This window comes from Pagrus pagrus (genome assembly GCF_965226575.1).
Source record: "Pagrus pagrus genome assembly, chromosome: 4".
In the NCBI taxonomy this organism is placed as follows: Eukaryota; Metazoa; Chordata; class Actinopteri; order Spariformes; family Sparidae; genus Pagrus; species Pagrus pagrus.
Window position 1 is genome coordinate 7,258,471 of NC_140188.1, and position 19,012 is coordinate 7,277,482.

Below are 19,012 nucleotides of genomic sequence, written 5' to 3' on the forward strand. Positions count from 1 at the left end.
GTTTAAAGAGTCAAACCACATCAAAAGGCACGTCTCTATAGGCTACCTATTTCAAATTGCCTGCCACCAGGTAGTGGGAGAATAGTTCAAATGGGACACTTCTCTTCAAAGGTAGTCATGGTGTCACACTCATTTGCACATACCAAAAAGGAATGAAAGTAAAGCTTAGAGAGAAGTTTCTGAAAAAAATTGTCATTTTCAGAAAGTTTGCATGAGGTCACTACATGGATCTACATCAAAAAAGCTTAACTTGATGACTAAGGATGTTCTGACATGTAAACATATATTTGTTTTGTACTTTTTTGTACTCAATTTTGGCAGGAGGATCAAAAGCAGATTATGTCAGTCAAATAGCCTTTGACATTTTGATGTGTTGATTAGGGGGAAAACATGAATAATCCAGCTTCATCATTTGGGGTCTTTGATCTTGGGGATGCAGTAGTCACATTCAGTCATGTGCAAAAGCTTGAAAAGAGGGAGGAGGATGATGATGAGGAAAAAGCCACGCGTAGGGGAAAAAAGATTTCTCAAAATGAGATTTTAGAAAATTTGTCACTCGCAGATAATCAGCATGTCAATGTAACATTAACCATTTGAGTGTCGGGATACGTTGTGGGTGGGTGTGAGGGGTTGGTTCTCTGTCGGAGCTGGAGTAATTACACAACAACTTCTACATTTGGAGACCATGTGCACTTCACTTGCATCCCTGATTGAAACAAATGAGGCAAATAATTAGAAGTGTGGTCAGTTTACTAGACCGAGGTCTATCTCACATCTCAAAACAAACGACCGTATTTATACAATTTGATTTCAAGAGATATTGCAATCACTGTAACAGGCGAGACCCAACAACCCTACTGTCTAATGATTAATACTCATTACATTTGTGGGGTTGGAGTTACTGATGAGGAGTTACTGTATGTTTGACATGTGAGGTTACCTTGTAATGGTCAGTGAGTTCTTAGTGACATCTTCAGGAGCAGGGTGGTACTGCAGTTTAGGGATAAAGCTACGTCAGCACTGCACGACGTGGAAGATGGAGCGGGGGAGGAGGCTTTACGATGATGCTACGTTAAAGGTATTATTCTTCAAAATAAGAGCATGCAATCACAGTATACGCTTCCAGTTACTAACTTGTTAAACAACACACGCTAAATAGCATAGATCATACGTGTTACTTAACGTTACTTACATGTTGCTTTGCTTTTAAAGCCCAGCCATGTGACTTATAATGGAATAAATATCACGCAAGCTTTTATTTCGAAGTGGTACTACTAAATCTGTTAGCTTGCTGGATGCAGGGATTTTCTGACTGAAGTCTATGGAAGCTGCAGCCAGATAACGTGAGCGTTGCGGGATAAAGTCATCATGGATGTAGCACTGAATGACAATTGAGGACAAGGGTGCTTCACCGTTGAAAGTGTTTGACATTTCAAGTCTGCTGTCCGTGCAAACAACGTGTTGTTTCTCCCTCGGACGACTGGACTTGCCTCCAACACCAGGCTGCTACAGTGGTGAGGAAGCTAGGTTAGCTGTCAAGTAGTAGCCTCTCTAGCAGCCACATCAGCACCCGCTGACATTAGCCAGCCACGTTAGCATCAATGTGAGGAAGCTGGTATTTTGTGTTGATGTGGATTAGAACACTGAATGATTATCATTTTGTTAAACTACAATCATGAGCCCATCTGTATGTGTCAGTGTCTGGTGCTGTCTTGCAGATATTTCATTATGGCAGACAGTATCATGAGTAAGGCTGCTACCATGGAGATCCCCATTAACAGCAATGGAGACACAGGGACTCTGCCAGAGGATGACAGCCTGGAGCAGGTCAGTCACTCACATTTTTATCACTGATAGTGTCCTTCTACCGAAGCTGTATTGGCATCTTGTTGTTCTATGTCTTTTTTCACGTGACAGCAGAGTCCAGGAATTATGGGCTTGTTAGGCCATCTGTTACCTAACAATGCATAGGCCTGCAGCTATGTACAGTAGCTTTATGCTACTGTCACCAGTAGTAGCTGCAACTGGGAATGATGTGTTAAGAGCATGGAGTCAATCTGACAGGATGCTTTAGTCATATGACCTTTTGCATGGAACTGTGTTTAGGTACAGCCTAACAGGGCTGCGAAAGCTGCAGTATCAGAACATGAATAATGTGTCTGTCTGTGTGAGTGATACTGAGGGCAACCATATTAAATAATTAAAAAGCACATGAAAATCATAAGAAAATTCCAATGCACTCTTGTTCAAACTTCTAAAACAGCATTATTTTCACTGCATGGTCATGTGAGACCTTCAAAACAAACTCTGATGCGTTTCGGCATCAAGCCCTCCTCGGGGAGTCGGTTCCTTTTTGTTTTCTTACATACGTATTGACTTGGATGACTCACTTTCAGTTGAGAGAAGATAACCAATCAATTAGCCTTTTTGTGTTTTAAAACTTAGTTTCTAATCTGTAGTTTATGCACACCTGAGGATACGAAAGGCCAAGATGTAGTGAGCAAAGATGGATGATTTAATATTGCATAGCTCTAACAAAGAGTTGTTGTGTTTAAACTTGTAGACCTTTTCCTTCACCTTGCAACCCTTGCTGAACATGTATTGCATGCAGCTCTTTTTCTTCTCTTTATGTAGATGCCGTGCTTGTTAAGTCAATGAAAGTAATTTGGCTTCATATTATCATGGACATTTATTGTCTAAAATTTCACCAATACCGATAAATAGTATAATATACATTTCCTGATATCAGGCCCAAAATACAGTATATTGTGCATGGTTTACACACACATAGACATACATCTAAGAATAAGGACAACACAAATTAAAGACTGGTAAAGGAACAAAGAATGGTGACTGGTCAGGGCTGTAATGTACAAAAGCATGTGAAAGGACAGCGGGTGTATATACTGCAGATGATGAAAAATGTGACTATTTCTTGCCTTCTAAACCATATTTACTGCCAATATTTTGTTGTAAACTCATCAGGATTTGCAGCAGGTGATGGTGTCTGGACCCAACCTGAATGAAACCAGCATTGTCTCAGGAGGCTATGGAGGACCTGCAGGGGGCATAATTCCTACCAGCAGCATCAAAGGTATGGCACTGCTAGAAAACCTGAATTCATTCCTTTACAGGTTTTGCTTTGTTGTTTATTCTTCACAGTACCGACACAGTTTGCACTGCAAAGATGTCATTGCTTTTTCATTGCATTAAGAAAGAGTCACTGTACCATACCTTAAAATGATAACTTTACTTCAGTGTAATATGGTTGTCATGACCCTGTCCTCTGCCAGGTTCTGGCTTCACAACTCTCACACAACCAAACACACTTTGTCTATTGTCGATTGCAGGCTGCCCTGCACTTTGCCAAAGATTTGTCAGTGTTTTTTCGATTCCTTAATTCACTGAGAGAGGTCGATAGTTATACCCCTTTAAGAAACCCTACAGAGAGCTTTACCTCCTTGTATTCTGATGTGTCACTAAAGAGTTGCTGACCTCTAGGCTCCTTGGTTCATATTACGAACATCCATATTCCTTAGGGCCTGCAATTCGCTTCAACCCTGAGTATCTGGACAGAAGACGAGCCCCTGCAGCAGGACCAGGTGGCTGTGCATTCAGACAACTTTTTTGTTTTCTAAGTTAACCTTTATATGTTGGTCTGTTTTGGCCCCTTAGAAGAGGTTTTGGTGTTGCTTGACCAAGGGAGTTGTATGCAACCTTGCTTGTACCTCTTCAACTCACAGCTTCAGCAACAAGAAACGTTTTGGCAGTTTTCAAAATTAGGGATGCACTAACATGAATTACACAGCTGTCACTTGAAATGTTGTCTGATAAGAATGTCCTCGTTTGTACTGTAAAATGCACTTTGGATGACTGTTTTGTCATTGCCTGGTAATTACCTTTCATCCCATGAAGTCCATTTTCATTTTCTCTAATAATCCCTCTATTTTGCATGAGAAACCTGCATGGTGGATTATTTCAAATACCTTTTAACTCCCAACTCATTATGTATCTTTCACCACAGAGACTAACATTTTTCTTTCAGTCTACATACTCTGCTGTTCAGCTGCAGCTTTTGCTTTTATGACACACATTTCACCCCATGTCTCTTCTCATCCTCACCTTTTATCATCACCATGCTCATTTCAGACATTCGCATGAAATCCAGGGGTGTTAGCTTGCCTAAAAGTCAATCTGCAGCCAGTCGACTCGCCCAACACACAGACCAGCACCCAGGTATCACCAGGCTCATCTCCATGTCCATACTGTCCTCACTCATTGTCATGACCCATGCTAATTCAGTAAACCCCTTCATTGTACAATAAACCCTAATAGGACAGCATGCATTAGAGTGTAAATTCTTCTTCATGTTTTTCTCCTTAAGGGTCGTCGTCGAACCTTAACACGAGTAATTCAACTGAAGAAATTTCTCGTGGTGTAGCAGTCGAGAAATTGGAAGGTGTGAAGAAGTGGGGCATCAACACATACAAGGTATCGTGAACTGTATGTAGATAATTTGTTTTCTGATAAAAATAGATATGTTGGGCCTGTATGTATATCCCTCATTGCACTACCATGATAAAACTGTATGGTATAGCATTTAAGAGACATTTAATATACATATGTGGAAATGTTTGGTATCCTTTGCTACCATGCTTACCCATGTTGTTCCTATGTCAGGTTTATTAAGTATATTGCCTGTATTACTCTATTAAATTGCTAGGTATGCACAATAGTATCAGCAGGTCATCTTATTGGGGCAACAAAGCCCCCCTTAAAATGAAATATCGGTGTCAGTCAGAAACAAACATTTCTGCAGATATGACAGGCAGGTGAGAGACTTTGAACACACTGTAATTATTTCCACTCAATATGAACCTTTGACTAATACTGTTTTCATTTTGCCCAGTGAATGTGTGTACACATTCACTGGGCAAAATATCTTTAAAAGTCTGCATATGCCAGCCATCACAATAAGAGTTGGCATTATATGTTAATTCTACTACAGGAGAGACTTGATTGTTCTCTGCAATTAGGTGGGAAAAATCCTCCTCATCTATCCATATCTGCATTGGCAGTTGGCCAAAAGGAGTTGGAAATAATGAATATTGGCAATAATCCAATACCTTGCATCCCTCATTATTACCACATATATCCAGTATAATGTACTTGACTGAAATGGTGACCTTGAGTAGTTCTTCACTTGTTTTGCTGTCAAAAAATCTACTGTGCCCACTTTGGTCCACGTGGGTTTTTTAGTCATAGAGACGACATGATTTTATACAACCTTAACTTCATCAGATTTTGCTAATGCTGGGTTTAATGTCCTCTGTGTTGATATCTACTCTGCAGTGTACAAAGCAGATGTTCTCAGAGAGATTTGGACGAGGTTCACGAACAGTCGACCTGGAGCTGGAGGCTCAGATTGACGTGTTAAGAGACACCAAGAGCAAGTATGAAAACATCTTAAGACTGGCCACGGCACTAACCATGCATTTTCAAAGCATGGTGCAGACACAACAGGCTCTAGGAGACACCTTCACTGACCTCAGCCAAAAATCCCCAGAGCTGCAGGTACTGCCAAAGCTCCCTGTGTAATCTAACCTGAAAATTGAAGTCAGCTGGAAAAGCTTTTCTGTGTTTCTCCACAGGACGAGTTTGGGTACAATGCAGAAACACAAAAGCTGTTGTGTAAGAATGGCGAGGCACTGCTTGGTGCCATCAACTTCTTTGTGTCCGGTATCAACACACTAGTCAACAAAACAATGGAGGACACCCTGATGACCATCAAGCTGTATGAAAATGCAAGGTAACAAATGCTGACATCCTATTTAAGAAGTTGAGAAATAATCTGAATGTCTGTAGGGTGATCACCTGGAAAAGAAGAGCCTGTGACAGTCTCAACTGTTTTTGCACGCAGACTTGAGTTTGATGCCTATCGTTCTGATCTGGAGGAGATGAGTTTGGGCCCGAGGGATGCAGCTGCCATGGTCCGCATTGAGATGGCTCAGCATGACTACCAGGTCCACAGAGACAAATATGAACGGCTGCGTAGTGATGTCACCATCAAGCTCAAATTCTTGGAGGAAAACAAGGTTTGTAGTTTTCTTTTGTATTTGAAAGGTTTTTGTTATTGCTGAGATCCAGTGGTTTAACTTTTCACGCTGCTGCAGTGATGTATAGGTGGACTCCAGGACCCTGTGACAACACTGTTAGATGTGGTTACAGATGCAACAGTGCACATTGTTGACCACGCCCAACCACAGGCATCAGTGCTGCTTTTTTGTGGTCAGAGTAAAAACTGGCTTGAGGCTTTTGGACAGCTTTCTGAATGTGGAAAAATTAAACAACGTATTAAGAATAAATGGAGCGTGTTGTGAAGCATTCCAATCGGTCATGGCTGTCTCACATCATCTTCATTTGTTCAATTATGCCTAGTTTACGGTGTTAAATTAGTCCAGTGTTCACTGTTGCTTTCAACTATTATGTACTGCAACAGTAGTTTTCCTCACTAAAGCAGGAAATCCATCTTCTTTTTTACCATTATGCATCTATTTAGGAAGGCCAGGTCAAACCGAAGGAAGCAGGAAGACTTCTTCGTGCACAGACAAGCATATGCCTGCAATAGATAATTGCAGTAATAACAGTAAAGCGAGAATGCCTCAATTTTGTCAAATGAAATACAGACCCATCATCCACACTAGTTAGTCAAGTCAAGTCACTTTATTTGGACAGCACATTTGAAAAGGTGTTGACCCATAGTGCTTTGAAGTCATTGCAGATGGGTTAGAATCTGCCTCAATATAACTATGCATGATTAAAGAAATAAAAGGTACATACAACAAGATTACAATAATACAAAGAGGGCAAGACTAAAAATGATCAACGATGATCCGATTAAAGACATAAAATGTTATTCTGTTTTTGCCAAATCAATGAAAAACAAGAAGATTACAACATTAGTCGCAGTTTGTAAGACTTTCTAATGCCTAAAAATATCTTAAAAAGCCTGCTCCACTTTTAGGAAGACATCTTAGAGGCATGTAATGTGCAAGATGCTTTTAGATTGAATCCCCAGGAATTAATCCGAGCAGCAAGTAAATCTTATTAGATGTTTGTGTGCTTTCCTCTAGACACTTGAAACTGTGTTTTATAATGGCACAATTTTCCTCTTCTTTTTTTCTTCTAGGTGAAGGTGATGCACAAGCAGCTGCTTCTCTTCCATAATGCCATCTCAGCCTACTTTGCCGGCAACCAGCAGCAGTTGGAACAAACTCTCATACAGTTCAATGTCAAGTTAAAGCCCCCAGGATCAGACAAGCCGTCCTGGCTGGAGGAGCAGTAAAGAGCGCTCAGGGTTCAGCTGTTTGACATGTAAAGTGACACGCTGGTCAGTGAAGAATGTGACGTTGTGGTTAGACGGACAAGAATTAATTGCGTAAAGGAGAATACTGTAGGAGCAGTAGCTGCCAGTGATAAAGAAAAACATGATAGTTATTTTGTAAGGTTTTTCAGTATCGCTTATGAAATAGATGGAACAACATTTTCAGTTGTATTTAGAATTTTTTTGTTAAGCCACAAAATGACCTTTTGTTACTTTCTTATACTTTAGGTAGCACAATCATTTACATGGATATCACTTCTTATTTATGTACAGTATAGACTTCTATTGTGGAGATATCCCTTGGCAGTTTTGCACATGCATTATTTTGTTGTTGTTTTTTTAATGTTGTCTAAAGCGTTTTCTTGAACAGTATATCACATGGGGGGAATTCCACAAATAGGATTACCAAGTTAGTGGGATAATGTAAAAAATGTTATGATATATCCTCTGAAATTTATTTTCATGAGTATGCATGACTGAACCATCATTTTACAGATTCAAATCAAAGAAATCAGGATATAACATCATTGTCAAAGTTATCCCACTTTGTTTGTAAAATGACTTTGTGGAATACCCGCCTGAACTGTCAGTTTACAGTTTATAAGCATAGAAGGGAAAAAAATATATATAGTGAATATAGTGATTTTCTCTAACCTAATATATGATCCTTCATCAGTTTGATCTCCTAAATTTCAGGTACTTTATGTAATTATGAATCTAGCACAGTTGCAAGTATCTGTCTTGTTGGATCCAGAGTTTACACAAGGAAACAAGCCTCACAAACAGATGTAACACTTATGACACAGCATCAATCCATTTATTGGATGCTTCGGTAAAAAATACATCTCAACTATCATAAAGACATCAAAATCAAATGCAATACGTAGCCAGTTGTTGATTGACAATGTTTCAATAGGAGGCGCCAGTGTGCAGTGAATAGGAATACTGAATACATGCTTTCTAGGTTACAATACAAGTTTCAGTGTCTCTTCAAAGAATGTATGAGTACACTTTTCTTATTTTGTGTTATTTATTTACCACTTTTGTACATAACATTGTACGTTAATGTTATGTCCATTTCTTTTAGGTTCTAGTCAGCTGATTGTCTTTGTCTTGTTCTGCATTTCCAATAAAATCTGCTGGATGTTTTTTTGTTTCACCTAACTGTGCAGTTGACACAGATCTGTCGGTTTGATATGAGAAGCTCTCACAGATTATGTACAGAAAAGTCACAATATATGTAATATGTATGGCACCAGTAATTATGTACATGAAAATACAATCTGATATATCTCTAACTTGCTTTCTATGACTTATTATCTTATTTCAGAATCATCACACTATACTTTTGGCAGCATTTCCTTGTTTTTACTGCAGTTGGAAACACTACCTCCTTTTTCTGCATGAAATGATTAGTCTCCTTGGTAACAGTAGTCCTCAGAAAAGTTCACCCACTAAAACTACTGAGGTCATAATGAAGTTAGAAACACAACTGATTCCTTTATCCCAGCAGTGTTTACAGACTTCTGATGTAAAAACAAACCTTTAAACACATAACACATAAGTTATACCTAAGTTGTCCTAGTTATACCTTGCATTAAAATATTTGTCAGTGGTAGACATTATTAGTTAGTCCAAATGCACATCACGTCCTGTGGCCCATGTATGCATTTACTGTGTGTAAGTCTCCTAATGTGCATCTGAGGGATGTTGAATAAGGCCAGACGAGTTTGGCCTGTTATTTTCTGGGCAGCTGACAGGAGCTTAAGGAAGCCGGATGTGTGTTTTTTTTGCAGGTGTGTGCAGCTGGTAAAACCTACCAACATGACAACACAACACATTAAAATCATCTGATGATGATTCCCTTGTCCAGCTTTCCTCCCAATAAACCTAATTCCATCTGAATAGAGCTTCTGAAGGCTCTCAGATCAAAAGGAGAATATCAGATTGAAACAAAATTGATTTAACAAACACAACCCTAATCTGCTCTCTGTACTTTAGTGTCTGAGTTCTGAATTTATCTCCAAATGGCATGCAGCTCAGACTGACTAGCCTAAGTATTGAGCTTATTTCCTATTGAATTCCTCCCTTCAGTCGTCTCTGAATATTTGTCCCCTGGATTAAGTGAATACATTAGTGAACAGCTAGTTCATTAATACTTTTTTTTGTAGCTTTCGAGATATACATTGTAAAGGTAGGAAATCTTAACATGCGTAAAGTTTAAAATTGCCTACCCAAGCAATATGTTGGGCATTGTAGCTGATTTTACAAAATATCTGACTTACTTAAGAAGAAACAAGAACTAATGAGAAAAGGTTATTCAGAAAATGTAGCTTTATGCTGAGAAGTTGAACTCCGCTCAGTATTTTAGAGTAGAAAACCAAATGATTTGCATACAAATGCATTAGGGTATTGGAGCGATCATTCTAAGGGCTTATCATTTCTGGGGCAGAGTTGAAGTGCTTGCAGCTGATTGACTATTTAAAGGCCAGTCTGACCACCAGCCCACACTCAAACAAATTGCATTGTGTGAGCTGGTAAAATGGCTTAATGTTTAACCAAAGATTGTATTCTGTTACTCATTTATTCAATTCCCATGCTTTTTATTTCTACCAACTAAACAAAACACTAAGACAGCCGAGAACACCAGCTCTAAAAGAAATGATTCTTAGTGTTTTCTTAATGGTATAATTTAGTGGGTATTTGGGATAGTGGTAAGCCTACAACAAATACCTTTAAGAAATCAATGATCTTTCCCTGTCAGTCAGGATGTTAATCACACTGGAGCAGTCTATGAATCCAGTAGACTGCTCACATAGGTTTATGACAGCTAGGCAGAAAACACAGAGGCTAAACTCCAGCCAACACACCCTCAGCAATCCCAGAGTTCCTCCTGCTTGAAGGTGTGGGCTGCCATGGAAGGCCTTGAGTTACCTGGGCGTGTCGCTCATACGCAGGTAGTTGCGCCACTCCGCTCTTGCGCTATCCACACTGATGTCACCGTTTAGCCCGCTTCTGAGTTTCAACACGACGACGACGGGATAACACCGGGAACAAGGACACAGGGATAATCGGACAGCAGCTGAGTCAAGAATAAAGGTAAGTTGTCCTGTACCTGACAGTAATGTTAGTATATTAACAAACATTGTATGGTGGTTTTAGTAGTTTATAGATGATTACGGTTAGCTGGATGCAGAATAAAACCGGACGTCCAAGCTACAACTTACTTTTTATTAGCCTATTTGCAATTATGTGTTTTATTCACATAAGCCTATAATATTTTCTTTTGCCAAATAAGATCCCTGAGTGACTAACTCAGTCAGCTGGACTGATTTTAACATGTTCAAGTGGCAGTTACAACTTGAAAAGTTTTGGCTGTCAAAGTTTTTCCACCTTTTTTAAGTGCAATTACAACATACTGACTTGTCACATTCTAACAAGAAACTCTTAACTTCTAACAATATACTATTTCCTGTTATAACGTGATAACTTGAATTGTTATAAAGTGTCCAAAACGTTTCGTGTTATAACGTGAAATGATCTTATAACATGAAACTTTTCAACAAGAAATGTTGTTCAGATATTCATTTCGTATGTATTAGTAATGTGAAAACATTTCACTACAACACACTTTTTACGTTATAAAGTTAATATTTTTTGTCTTTTCTGTATGGCAGCAATTTGCTTCCGTAGTATTGCGATAGATTTGGAGGAATGTTTTGAAAACCCTTTACAGAACCACTATAATTTTAAGCTCCATGGAGAAAGTAAATGCTTTATCCACTGCTAAACACTATCGCACACACATAATGTATACAGTAGTTTTAGTAACTGTCCCCACCCTGCTCTGCTTCTTTCAGTCTGAATGCATCATCCTGACTGACAACATTTTGGACAAGTCCCTTCATCCGGCTTCAGCTCAGTAAACAGTCATTCAGAGGAGCTTATATTTCACTGCAATTCTTTATTGGCTTTAATCCCGGCCGTATGTGTCACTGACACCATGGTAGCATCCCAAACCTGCTGACAGCTCCTTGACAAAAGATGCAACCAGGAGGTCCTCCCGCTGCACCACCTCCTCCTCCTCCACCACCACCTCCTCCCCCTCCCCCTCCTCCTCCTCCTCCTCCAGCGCTTGGCCCCCCTCCACCACCACATGGCGCGGGCCTCTTTGGAAAAGGTGGGCGCCGGAGCTCCAGGATGCGCAATTTCAACTGGGAAACCCTTCCAAAACACAGTGTGATAGGAAAGCACAACATCTGGACAGTAGATAAGTCTGATGAGGAATATGAGCTGGACACTGATCACATGGAGGAGCTGTTCAGCCACAAGCAGGACCAGAAAAAACTCAAGGCCCTGAACCGCCAGAGTCTGAGGGGCCTGCCCACTGCTGCCTCAGGAGGGGAGATGGTGAGTACAACCAGACACAGGATACAGGGGTCACACTTGTGTGTTGTGTAAATGCTGAGATATGGCGGCAAGGTCTCTTGACCTGGATTGATTTTTTCTTTCTAGGTATGCAGTTGTGATAAACAAGAAACATTCTTACATGTTGCCCTCGGCTAAAACCACTTCTGCAGCAGATGCGAATAAAGATCTCCAATGTTGAACTCATTCCACATGTCATAATTTTTAGGGAACTCCCCTCTTATGAGAAAAATAATACGTGTAAAAGTAATAAGAAATATGATGTAATGTCTGCCTGAAGAACATTGTTTTGATTTTGAATCATACAATACAAGGGTGGAGTCTCACTTGTTTTCATGTCTGTTTGCTGAAGGAGGTTTTAATTGTGTCCTCACACAGCACTATTCTGTATAGTAGCCTACTTGTGCTCTGTATTCAAACTACTATAACAAATGACGTTCATTGCACTAAAGGCACAGTAGGTGAATCACAAGAAAGATGCTTGATTGTTGGAGTCTCATTCCTAGGTTGTCGAATACTGACACATTGGGTTGGTGTTCGATTGGTTGTTGATGTTCAGACCAAACAACAACAACCAATCCTTGAGTCCCATTTCCAGGTCATCAAATACTAAGGCCTTGAGTTAACCCAAAACAAACAGAGAAAAGTTTCTCAATATATAATCTGAGCATTTATTTTGTAGATGCTGATGCAACTGCAACTGATGTAACGTGTCCAACAGTAGTGGGTCATGCGTTGACCTATGTCCCTCTTTCCAAGAGAGAGAAAATGTATCACTTGTGCAAAATGGTATCATTCCCTGATCGTTCAATACAATCAACTCAAAGAATTCTTAACCTTTTGGACTCAACTCTCTGCTTGGAAAAGTCAGGTATCTGTGATACAAAAGACACTGCTCAAGCTAATAGTGAAGTGATCTTAGCAACTGACAAGCTGATTATATCCAGGTATGTGTCTGTTTCCACTCCCAGGTTTCAATCCTCAACTCCAAGAGGAGCATGAACGTTGGAATTTTCCTGAAGCAATTCAAGCGGTGAGTCAGTGGTAATATACTTAAGGTGTGAGTGTTTTTGCCCAACATTTGTCATGTTTCAGCGTTAAACAACACAGGATGAGGCAGACAAATTAATCTGCGACATGGCTGCCTCATGCTCACAAACCTCTGAATGCCAACATGTCCTGGCAGGTCTGAGCCACACTGTTCTACAGCTCCAACAGGTTGCCTCAGTGTATTGTAAATGTATTGCCGAAGGCTGCTTGGCATGTGCAACAGATCCAACAGGAAATACTGTAAATATATTTCTGTACAGCTGTTATTAATGCCTCAAAACATTTGTCCAAACTAGCAAAAATGTCATATATGTTTCTTGTCAAATGATATTCCATCATCCTCGTGTACAGTGTTTATCTGAGGACTGACATCAGAAGCTATTTCGCAAAGCTATTTGAGCAGGTAGAGGCTTGCTGGTGTCAGCAGCCCAACCTTTCTAAAGATGCAAAAGTGTGGTATAATCGCGCTGGTGACTAAATATCTGAAGCCTATCTGTCTTTCCACCTCTCTCCACAGGCCTGTAAAAGACATGATTAAAGAAATAAAATCAGGAAGTAATCTCAGTTTTGCTTCTGGAAAACTCAGGGAGCTGTCCAAGATGCTGCCAGATGAAGGGGAGGTACTTGTGCCAACTGCTTCTATCTTTTAATCTTTCCAATGTGTTTTGCAAATCTCACCACCATGTTGCTTGTAATTTCACCTATAGACGAATCAGTTTTTAATATTTGTCAAATTATTTGTGGCTCTTTAATGAATGCAGGAGAAACAGCTGAACAGTTTTAAGGGTGATCACGACGCTCTCCCCGAAGCAGATCTGTTTATGCTAATGCTGGTGAAGATTCCCAGGTGAGTTACCTGAATGTAATTACATCATGTATTGCAAATATTGAATGGCAGTGGTAATTGACTAATACTGGAAACTTTGTATTTGTTATTATTTAGTTATGTAGAGCGCCTCAGCTGCCTGGTGCTGAAAGAGGAATTCTTCCCCCTCATGGATGAAATGAAAGAATTCATCAGCACTTTGACAGCTGCTGGACAGGGTATGATTTCTTAAAGAAGAATCATAACAGATTTTGAGTAAAAAATATAGCTGTAGGCATATTTAGACTTCAAATTCACCATGTGTGTCTCCCTGTAGAGCTGTTGGAGTCAGACAGTCTCCATTCTGTCATTCGCCTGGTGCTGAAGACTGGAAACTACATGAATGCTGTGAGTGTGTAACATGAGAAAGTGGTGTCTTGGATGACTTTCCTGTTTTGTTTGTTTATCTCTGAGTCTCATTTATTTTGTTTGGTCACAGGGTGGATATGCAGGCAGCGCAGTTGGCTTCCGAATGGCTTCTCTGTTGAAGTTAGCAGACACCAAAGCAAACAAACCTGGGATGAACCTTATGCACTATGTTGTGATGGCAAGTAGCTTTTATTACTGAGGGTCAATTTTCTGTATCTCACGAAATGTTTGTGAAATGTGATTTTTATGCAAACTTTCCTATTCACCACAGCAAGCTCACAAGGCAGACACGGGCCTGCTTACATTTACAGAGCAACTCAAAAACGTTGAAGCTGCAGCAAGGTAATCAATCTTGTTTTAAAGGTAAAGTCTGCATATTTTAACCATCTTTTTTATTTGTTCTACCATCAGAATTTTTTCTTTTTTTCCTTTACTTTAGAATAAATAAAGGTGAAATTGAAGCAGAGTTTGCAAGACAGGTAAAGAAAATACAAGATGCTCAAGCAGACGCCTTGAAACAAGAGGAACTAAAGGCACAAATGGAGGACTTCCTAAAGGTGAGGAAGCCTTTTCTTGAGAAATTCCAGTTTGTGTAAATGTTGGTGTTGATTAGATCTTCTAATGTTTTGATTTATACTCCATTTAGGAGGCTGAGGTCTACTTGGCAGAAACAGAGAGTGATCTTCAGCAATTACAGTCAGTGAGTGACTCTGTGGCTGAGTACTTCTGTGAAGACCCAAAGAAATTCAAACTGGATGAGTGTTGCTCCATTTTCAACTCGTTTTGTGAGAGATTTATGCGGGCCATGCAGGTAAGCTTGTGTATTGGCATGTGTTCCTTTGCTGTGGTCAGAAAAACAACTCCCATTTGATCTGTTAACTGTGCAATTTGTTTTGCAGGAAAACAAGGCTCGAGAGGTGGCAGAGTTGCAGCGGAGACACAGAGACAGATTGCAGAATGCTGCCAAGCGCAGGTCCACAGCTACCTGCTCCAGTAGAGACAAGGAAATGGATGGAGTTGCATTAGAGTCCGTACTACAGAGGTTCCTTACCAATCGTGGATCTCGGAGGAAACTAGGAAGGCCGTCATCTTCTTATGGAAGCCCTACGAGTGGCAGTCCCACTAATGGGAGCCTATCAGAAATTATTTCAGAGGAAAACCTCCCCACTGGAAATGAAAAGAAAGGCTTTTCTAGAATTGAGGAGATTGGCAGAAAAGAGTGGAATTCAGCAGCTGAACTCGCAGATAACTCTTCCCAAAAGAAAGTCCAGTCTAATAGTGAGGACAACAAGGCAACAACTGTCATTCCTCATGAAGAAGAGACAGACATTTTCAAAAAAGAGGAAAGAAAAGAGGACCCTATAAGTCTTACACACCCAGCCAATAGGACCACCAGCATTTCCTCCTCATGTAGATCTTTCTCAGCAGCCACTGATGATGATGATGAAGAAGATCTGCAGGACAATAATGAAGAGGAGGCCCAAAAGTTGCGGGAAGCATCTAGAAAGGTTTTGCGATTTCAGAACAGCCGTGGCAGTGTGTCATCTGGGGACTGTTCTTTGGAAAATCAGAAATCTCCCGGTGCAAGTAAAGTCTTAACCCGTCAACGCACCTTCGACGAGGAAACAGAGAGGTATCCTGGAGACCCAACCAACGACGAATTAGTTACGTTTTTGCTCGCTCCTCAGCCCTTCTCAAAGCGTAACCTTGGCCGCCGTCACACTCTACCTACCAATGTCCCTCAAACTGTGGAAGGGGACGATAGTGTGTGGGCTCAGCCTCCAATGAGAACTCCTAAATCTGCAGCAAGAGTAAAGGAGACACTGCAGGCAGAGGGTGATGGACACAGTCCCTCAAAACAAGTGTTTGACTTTTCTGAAGTATCTCAAAACTTTAAAAAATCTGGTGCTCAAGACCAGGATTCTCCATCATCAGAAAAGAAAAGCAAGCCAAATGTTTCTATAACCAATGTTCCAGATAACGGGCCTGGGCAGCACAACCAAGAGGGCAAATCTATGGAGCCCACAGGCAACCATGTGCAGAGGAATAGTGAAAATGTTCCCCCCAAGAGTGCATGGATTAAGACTGAAACCACTGGACTGTTTTTGAGCTTTTTAAAACGCCTTGGAGATATGAGCAAAGCGCAGAACAGCAAGGAAACTGTCCAAAAGGGCAGTGGTTCCGGTGTATAAGCTTTGAAAGATATCAAATTTAAAGTCAGGGAAGCACACGTAACTTTAGTGTTACTTGTAATTAAAGGTATACTATGCAGGATTTGTTGTTGCAGTTTGTAAACGTAGCTTTCAAAGTTGCCCCACTCCCCTGCTCAAAGTTCAAGAGATAGAGAAAGAGCAGTGGTGGTAGAGCAAAGTCTATTTTGTGATTGTTTCATGGCTGTAACGTTATAAAGCACAAATAAACACCCCCACACTTCCGCACACCTCTGCGCAACTTCGCTGGAAGGTGCTGTGTGTTCAGATTTGAGTGAATGAAACCAAAAGCACGCTTCATCATGTCCGCTGTTTGCCCAACCCGCATTGTATGGTGACTACACATCACTGCCAAAAGTTGACGCCCAGAAACGTCCCAAACAGCAAATTGCTAAGAAAATAAGATCTAGATCTCTGCTGATTTAGATGGATTATTTTTGTATGATGAATTGTTATTTTTCCTGCATATTGTACCTTTAACTCATCTTGGTGATGATGTAGTGTTACTTTCAATGTCAATATTGTGAATTGATAATTAGGTTGTTAGGAGACAGAGAGAAGGTTTGAGGAAAGTGGGTGGTTGGAGAGTCTTTTAAATGAGGAAAGGCCATTGTGTATGTTGTGCCACTAGATGGCAGAATGCAACAGTAAAACGTGAAACTGTTGCTCAGGAAATAGGGGTGTTGTTGATTTCCAGGCAGTCTCTACATTGTCTAGTAAACAAAAGAGCAATGGGCACACTCACTGTAAAACACTTTTTCATTGTGTTTCATCCAATCATAATAATATTTCTTTGAGAGCATGGTATTGTCCTCATCAGGTGGATAAATGTGTTAATACAGTGTGTGTTCTTTGCCTGGATTAAAATATACAATCCTGCAGAAAGTATTGAGAAAGTAAATGAATGTTGAGTCTGAGTATAAGAGAGTATAGTTAAGTCGAACTGCATGTAAATTCTTGGTTTGGTTGTTATTTTTGATACATTGATAAATTACTATTTGCTGCATGCGCTTGAATTCAGTATTGTTTTTTTCTATTTTACAGTGATAATATCTTTGTTTGTAGCCTCTCTAGTTTCCTCCTCTGTCCTTGTCACAGAATTGCATCAGAAATGCAGATTGTAGGGATGCGTTCAGGGTCTTACTCAATTCAGCCATTGTTTTGGGCTTAAATGGGTCAGTGTTACAAAGGCAGTCTGTATCTGAGCAGAGTTGAGCCATGGGCTGTCAGTGGCAAAGTGAAGGGTACTGATCTCTAATTAACTTGAGAAGAGATTATCATGGTTAAAGGGCCAACTCCAGGTGGCAGATTAAAATGTAAAGAACCCACCTCCCTGAACTTAGCACTGTACACTGCTTGTGGCAATGCCAGGGCACGGCCCCAATGTCTCCACACGCTTCACATGGGTCAGAGAGCCACAGCATGGGCCGACATAGGAGTTGTACAATATTATGCTTTTTAGAACTATTTTCAGCTTTCTGACTTAAGTGTTATAATGAGGTAATGGAAATGACCTTCTATTTATTAGTATTGTTCTCATTTAGTCACCGATCAGAGTGATCTGAATGCCTTTCATGTTTCTTTGTTGTAAAATATATTTAAGACTGAAATGGTTATCCAAGAAAATTACAGAGAAAATAGTATTGTCACTAAATCTAAGTTGTCAAATTGTTCTTTCATCAGTGAGGGTGGAAAATAAATGTATATGAATACCTGTCTTCAGTAAGAGAATCACTGTGTCCAAGTAACTCTTCTATCCATCTAAGAGTATTTACAGCTTACATTTATTTATTAATATTCTCAAATAGAAAATCAACAACATATTTAAAGAGCTCCACAATGTCTGTAATGTGTAATGATTCATCAGACTTAAAATGAAGACAAAACTATTGTTTAAGAGTCACTTTCAGAGTCATCTAATGTCTGGCAATACATGCTAGTAGTTCTGAACTGTGCAAATAAATGCAGTGGGGTTTTTTTCTACTTTCATTTGAAATTGGATAGCCATGGTCAGCAAATTTGTCAGTTTAATATAAAGTGTACACATAGAAGATTTGGTGTTCTTACTCGTACTCTGACATGAGCCATTAAATTAATTGTCAGTGGTATAATAATAGCATCTAAAATGACTGACAATATCATGAACAATTAATGTAATGAATGGCTTTGAGATGATTACATCAGCTGCACATCAGTTTACTTTATTAGGTTGGGACCTGGTTTAAATCAGCAATGCATTATGGGGTGGCTGTGTAATAACCTTTATGACTGGATTATTTGTATTGTTCATTATGTGCTCAAAAGGTGAAACACATGCTGTAACACATGTCGTCTATGATTTGATTTATTAAATAAGCTACTTATCGGATACCAGGCAACTGCAGGACCTGGCAGTTATCAATTCCTGTAGGCAGCCCTGAAGAAAATCTTTTTATTCAGGGATATCCTATTCAATTGAAACAAAATAAGCTACAGCAAATTTGACATGTCATAATGATGTTATGTTTGTTATACTGTGTGATATAATAGATTGCAATATACAGTCTTCCTTCAACAATATGTTACAAACCCTGTGAGGTAGTTTGACTCCATCGATCTCGACAGTGAGAGTTACCTACAGTCTGCATTGTGTGACCTGCTCACTGCTGCTGCTGCTGCTGCTGCTGCCAGACTGTAGCAGCCATCTTAACCAAACTACGATGGAAG

At 40.0% G+C, this 19,012-nt stretch overlaps 2 protein-coding genes across 4 annotated transcripts; both read left to right on the top strand.

Moving 5' to 3' along the window:
* The first annotated feature begins 1,263 nt into the window (after positions 1–1,263).
* On the top strand, positions 1,264–8,682 carry LOC311255550 (arfaptin-2-like). 3 transcript variants are annotated; one of them, XM_084350122.1, is made up of 10 exons: positions 1,264–1,514; positions 1,719–1,827; positions 2,986–3,094; positions 3,540–3,602; positions 4,150–4,236; positions 4,385–4,491; positions 5,353–5,574; positions 5,652–5,809; positions 5,921–6,095; positions 7,190–8,682. In XM_084350122.1, exons 2-10 carry the CDS (start codon positions 1,729–1,731, stop codon positions 7,343–7,345), a joined length of 1,176 nt encoding a protein of 391 aa, XP_084206248.1. In that variant the 5' UTR covers positions 1,264–1,514; positions 1,719–1,728; the 3' UTR covers positions 7,346–8,682. The 3 variants fall into 3 exon arrangements, with proteins under 3 accessions (XP_084206248.1, XP_084206249.1, XP_084206250.1); XM_084350123.1 differs by lacking the exon at positions 3,540–3,602 and having other exon boundaries at positions 1,266–1,514; XM_084350124.1 differs by lacking the exons at positions 3,540–3,602; positions 4,150–4,236 and having other exon boundaries at positions 1,268–1,514.
* A 1,710-nt stretch (positions 8,683–10,392) lies between these two features.
* Positions 10,393–18,023, top strand: fhdc4 (FH2 domain containing 4). Its single transcript, XM_084350379.1, has 12 exons — positions 10,393–10,483; positions 11,245–11,794; positions 12,784–12,845; positions 13,380–13,482; positions 13,624–13,709; positions 13,806–13,906; positions 14,005–14,075; positions 14,167–14,274; positions 14,368–14,438; positions 14,536–14,653; positions 14,743–14,907; positions 14,996–18,023. The coding sequence occupies exons 2-12, from the start codon at positions 11,429–11,431 to the stop codon at positions 16,286–16,288; spliced, it is 2,544 nt and encodes an 847-aa protein (XP_084206505.1). The 5' UTR covers positions 10,393–10,483; positions 11,245–11,428; the 3' UTR covers positions 16,289–18,023.
* Positions 18,024–19,012: the final 989 nt, after the last annotated feature.

What these genes read in the sequence shown, in the direction of transcription:
- fhdc4 (XM_084350379.1), top strand. Translation starts at nt 11,429, where the DNA reads ATGCAACCAGGAGGTCCTCCCGCTGCACCACCTCCTCCTCCTCCACCA. An exon ending in CTGCCTCAGGAGGGGAGATG is followed by an intron (nt 11,795 to 12,783) that starts GTGAGTACAACC and finishes TTCCACTCCCAG; the next exon opens with GTTTCAATCCTCAACTCCAA. An exon ending in ATGCTGGTGAAGATTCCCAG is followed by an intron (nt 13,710 to 13,805) that starts GTGAGTTACCTG and finishes GTTATTATTTAG; the next exon opens with TTATGTAGAGCGCCTCAGCT.
- LOC311255550 (XM_084350122.1), top strand. Translation starts at nt 1,729, where the DNA reads ATGGCAGACAGTATCATGAGTAAGGCTGCTACCATGGAGATCCCCATT. An exon ending in AGCCCCTGCAGCAGGACCAG is followed by an intron (nt 3,603 to 4,149) that starts GTGGCTGTGCAT and finishes TGCTCATTTCAG; the next exon opens with ACATTCGCATGAAATCCAGG. An exon ending in GGGGCATCAACACATACAAG is followed by an intron (nt 4,492 to 5,352) that starts GTATCGTGAACT and finishes TCTACTCTGCAG; the next exon opens with TGTACAAAGCAGATGTTCTC.